The 4,850-nt window shown below is 38.3% G+C and overlaps 1 protein-coding gene across 1 annotated transcript; it reads right to left on the bottom strand.

Annotated features, from left to right (window-relative positions):
• Positions 1-1,888: 1,888 nt before the first annotated feature.
• LOC114537955 (zinc finger BED domain-containing protein 4-like) lies at positions 1,889-3,591 on the bottom strand. Its single transcript, XM_028559075.1, has 3 exons — positions 3,290-3,591; positions 2,507-2,978; positions 1,889-1,936 (listed from the first exon to the last, which is right to left on the bottom strand). Exons 1-3 carry the CDS (start codon positions 3,589-3,591, stop codon positions 1,889-1,891), a joined length of 822 nt encoding a protein of 273 aa, XP_028414876.1.
• Positions 3,592-4,850: the final 1,259 nt, after the last annotated feature.

Below are 4,850 nucleotides of genomic sequence, written 5' to 3'. Positions count from 1 at the left end.
TGTTGCAATGTAAATGTTTACAGCAGACATTGTAGAGTTTGCTGTAGAACAAGGGTGTTGATAGTTTGAGACAGAAAACAACCCTGCAGTGTTAAGATTGATATACAGGCTTCAAACTTCCAAGGGCATGCAGAAAGCTATGTGCTTTTAACAATATATTTTAATTTCTTTATTTAAGCTAATTATGTTTGCACATCACTTATACATTCTGTTTTATAAGAAGGGACCTTATTGGCTATTAGATTAAACATAGTTTTGATAAACTCTCGTGCTTGACAACATTTTATTAGTTTGGAAACGTCTTGTTTTCTTTATACACCCTCAGGCATTCAAATTCTAACAAATAAATCTTTTCAATAACTTGCAGTTTTTTTTTTGTTCAGTTTTTTTGTTCACTATGTTTTTGTATCTGCGTAGCAGATATATTGCTATCATCTTGTTCACTTCCATCCAATAAACGGCTAGTATTATAAAAGATTACGACAGGAATGCTACGATGCCTGTTCGCAGGCTGAACAGTAAACACATGGAAACGGGCAGAGAAAGCAGTGATTGTATTCTACAATCTATAGCTAAGTCCTGATTTTTATCTGTCGTTTTGGCACTTTTTGCTTGGAAGTTGGAAAGGCTTTTGATTTTGTAGCAACTAGCAACGACCGTATATCCTGACATGGTAGGTATTTTAATCATGAATTCTAATATTTTAACCAGTGCGAATGACAGTACTTCCAGTATATTTTGTGAGTTGTATGGATCGATAATTTATACTTTACGAAAGAATCTACCTCTTAAGGCTAAACCACTTCGGAGGACTTATGAACCTCTTCGGATGGCAAAACAACCTCTTCGGAGGGCAAATAAATCTCTTCGGAGAACAATTGAACAGTCTCTTCGGAGATCAATGCAATTAGAATCTCATGTTATTCAGCAGAATCTCGACCAGAAACGTAAGCTTTTACATTCAAGACCTGTCCACAGTAGTTGTATTAAATGTATAAATTCAGATCGCTGTGTGTGTAAATGTAATTATCGATTTTCTGTGAGATCTTGTGCAAGAAAATTAACTCAACCAAATATGAAACAATTTAAAAGAGATTGCGAGCCTTCTAGATTACCTTTGAAGCGAATAATATTAGCTATGAAAAAGAGGAAAAATAAACCACCACTTCTAAAGTGTTACTCGCTCAGGTCTGCACCCAAGTCTTCTACTTTAAACAAACTAGTGGGCAATTTCAAGGAATATTGTTTTCAATTCATGCATACGCAACATACATTTCTTCAGTCATTTGCATATATTAGACCATCCGTTGTTAATATAAGTTCAGAGAAAGCTTAAAATTAGAAAACATTCTTTATGCAATCAATCAATAAACAAAAATAGCAATTTTCTCTGTCAGTATAACATATGTGAAAATAAACTGTTGTTGTCAGGAGATATTGAATTAAATCCTGGTCCTGTTGAAAATACCAACATTGTTCTGCCATCAAATATAGTGTTAGCACAAAGGCTAAGATGCTATCAGTTAATACCATGTGATGTTGATGGGGATGGCGACTGTTTCTTTCGAGCGGTGTCTCATCAGTTATATGGTGACCCTGAGCGCCATTTAGAAGTTACAGCAGTCGGTATTGCATATTAATCCTCAGATAATCCTCAGAGATTCATTGAAAGTAATACTGAAAACTCCTGGTTAGATTATCTTAATACTATGTCTATCCAAGGGGAATGGACAGATGTAATAATTATACAAGCTGTGGCTGACCACCTGAAGTTAAAAATTACTATTGCAGAGACACATGAATTGTTTGGAGAGTACAATATAATACAAGCAGTATCGCCAACAGAGCAATTAACTGATATTTATTTGGGCCATATAGATGAGTATCATCATGTATCAACATTACCACACTCTTCTGCATCTTCTATGTCAGGTGTCTAGGGATGAGCCGATAAGGAAAATTGCCGATTACTGAGGCCGATTATTTATGAGCTGATTATTGGAACTAATCGGCCGATTAATCGGTAGCTGCCGATTATTTAAAAATTAAAAGGAAAAGTACAAGATGAATAACCATTAAGTTGTAAATGCGGTTTTAATGTTTACAATATACACTATTTACAATGAAAATCGGCTTCATTCTCGCATGTCAAATATTCAAAGTTGAGTTTTGGTAGATTATGATGTAAAAAGAGGATATTGTCAGCTTTATGTGGAGCTAGTCTATTGCGGTTTTCAGTTGAAATGTTCCCAGCCTCACTGAATACACGCTCGGAATAAACACTTGAACTTGGTGGACTTAGATACTTCAGCGCGATGCTGAAAATATTCGGATAGGCTTTCTTGTTGGAGACCCACCAGGTATAGGGACACGCTTGTAACGGTTGCAATGGAAGACTGAGAAATGCGTTGACCTCTTCTTCAAGACTTGTAACACACTCGTCAGATGCAACTATCTCATCAAAACACGACCACAGTGCTTGATGCGGACCATCACTGCGGCTTACCGACTCTTTCTCCTTTGGGCTTGACGTAACGGACTCTGAGGAATCTTGGCCAGAATTGAGCTCATCAATCAGCGTAGAACGACCATCATCTTTACAAAACTTTGTTTTGAATCTTGGATCAATAGTTGTAGCCAACACGAAATTCTTGTTGGAAAAGGTTGATTGGAATCTTCTTTCCAAGGCACTGCTCAGCTCATCGCGCATTGTGCGTACTCCAGCTGTCTTCTCGCCGTCATCTCTGCTTAAAAATTTCTTCAACACTGTAATGGCGGGAATCACTTCGGATATGCACGAATTGTTGTTGCTCATCAGCTTAGTGTATTCCTTGAGCGGTTGAAGCAAGCGAAGGACCTTCTCCATCAACGACCACTTGTTGGGCGAAAGAGTTGTGGTTGGTGTTTCAGCAGAGTAGAGTGTGACAGCCCTCTTATTCTCCAACAGCCTGTCCAACATGTAGTAAGTGGAATTCCATCTGCAAAACGAAAAAAAAACATCCATATTGATATTGGTGGTTAATAAATAAAACAAACACTATCGTTTTAAAACATGCGAAACATTTGTCAAGTTTCAAGGTTGTAACATAGGCGGCCCAAAGCCCCAAAATTAGCGGCCGAAAAATTTTTCGGCAATTTGTCAATGTAATGTATAATATATAATTACATATATAATTATGTAATTATATATTATACATTACATTGACAAATAGTCAAAAAAGTTTTCGCCGCCAATTTTGGGCCGCCTATGGTTGTAACGCACACGGCAATAACTTATAATTTAACTCACCTTGTCGCCACATCCTGAATCAACTTTTTCTTTGGAAGACCCAGATCACTTTGGAGTTCTGCTAGCCTGCTACTTCCGAGCGCCGAGTGACGAAAGTGTGTGACCATTTGTTTCGCCTTGGCAATCATGTCGCTGACACTTCTTTGGGAAAAGATGGCATCGCTGATCGCTAACTGCAGTGTGTGAATGAAGCATGGGCTGCCCGTCAAACCGGCCAACTGCACGGCATTTGTCATGTTGCTCGCATTGTCAGTAACAACGATGTGACATCTTGAACTGTCGATAGTCCACTTTGACAACATGCTTGTAAACTTTTCAGCGATTCGCGGCCCGGTGTGGCTTCCGGGGAAGAAACTTGATTGTAGTACGATTGACTGCCGCGGGAACTTTGTTTCATTTTCATCAATCCAGTGGGCTGTCAGGCTAATGAACGCATCGTTGTTGTGGGAACATGTCCAAATGTCTGAAGTAAAGGAGAAATGTTTTGCCTTTTCCAACATTTTGGCAACAGCTGCTTCGGCTCGTTTCACTAAATTGGGAATTACAGCATCACTAAAGTGGTGTCGACTCAGTAAATGATAACGCGGGGCTACATCATGTTTCATCAGATGCATAAAACCCAGATCTTCGGCAATTAGGAATGGTTGGTTGTCGAGAACTATCATTTCACCAATTAGTTTGGTAATATGCTGGGCTTGATGACTGTTCATATCCCAAGTTCAACCGGCTTCAACACTTTGTTCTAATGACATCTGCGTTTTTAGTTTCTTTCTCATCGTCACCGTGCCTTGAGTTCGTGTCTTGTAGTGTTCTTTTACCTTTTGCAATATTCTTTTCCTTTTCATCTGATGAAAGTGCAAGAAATTCCGTCGGATGCTTGCGGAGGTGATTGCGCATGTTTGTCGTGGTGAACTGCTTGCATGTTTTTGTCTCCTCTGCTGATTATAACTCGAGAGCCTTTTTCCTGACAAACTTTACACATAGCTTTTGTGTTGTCATCTTCCAAAATGTCAAAATATGTCCAAACTGCACTTTTTACCGCGTGCGCCATTAGCTTCTGCGAAAATTTCTCGTATTACTGCTAGAAAATTATTTCCTCTGCATTTTATAACAAACATCATGATTTATTTTAGCCAATCAGAAAACACATTATGGTATGACTCATTGCATAGGAATGCAATGCTGAGGCATCGGAATGCGTCGGTGGCTTAACTGTTTTTAATGACTTCCTCAAACACAGATGAGACAAAAGACGTGGGTTTTTTCACTTTTTTGACGCCCGCAACGTGAAAAATTGAAAATCTATTCACTTTCATTCAGTTATTTTATCATTTTCTTGGCAGAAACAGAAAAAGTCTTATTGCCGATTATTTGCCGATTATCAGGCAATAATCGGCCGATTACCGATTATTTTAAAAAAGGCCGATTAATCGGCTTTGCTGATTATTTACCGATTAATCGGCTCATCCCTACAGGTGTCTACGATAATGAGTTACATATTTCTGAAATATTAAATAATAGTAGAAGTGTTGAGATGAACATAAATAAATCTATCAGCAAA

Source organism: Dendronephthya gigantea, unplaced genomic scaffold (genome assembly GCF_004324835.1).
Source record: "Dendronephthya gigantea isolate DGI-Jeju-01 unplaced genomic scaffold, DenGig_1.0 000170F, whole genome shotgun sequence".
In the NCBI taxonomy this organism is placed as follows: Eukaryota; Metazoa; Cnidaria; class Anthozoa; order Malacalcyonacea; family Nephtheidae; genus Dendronephthya; species Dendronephthya gigantea.
This window is presented reverse-complemented; position numbering and strand designations above follow the sequence as displayed.

Coding starts and splice junctions, on each gene's coding strand:
- LOC114537955 (XM_028559075.1), bottom strand. CDS start 3,591: ATGTTGTCAAAGTGGACTATCGACAGTTCAAGATGTCACATCGTTGTT. Junction 2,979..3,289: donor ATTCAGGATGTGGCGACAAG/GTGAGTTAAATT, acceptor TTCGTTTTGCAG/ATGGAATTCCACTTACTACA. Junction 1,937..2,506: donor GCCCAAAGGAGAAAGAGTCG/GTAAGCCGCAGT, acceptor GCTCATCCCTAG/ACACCTGACATAGAAGATGC.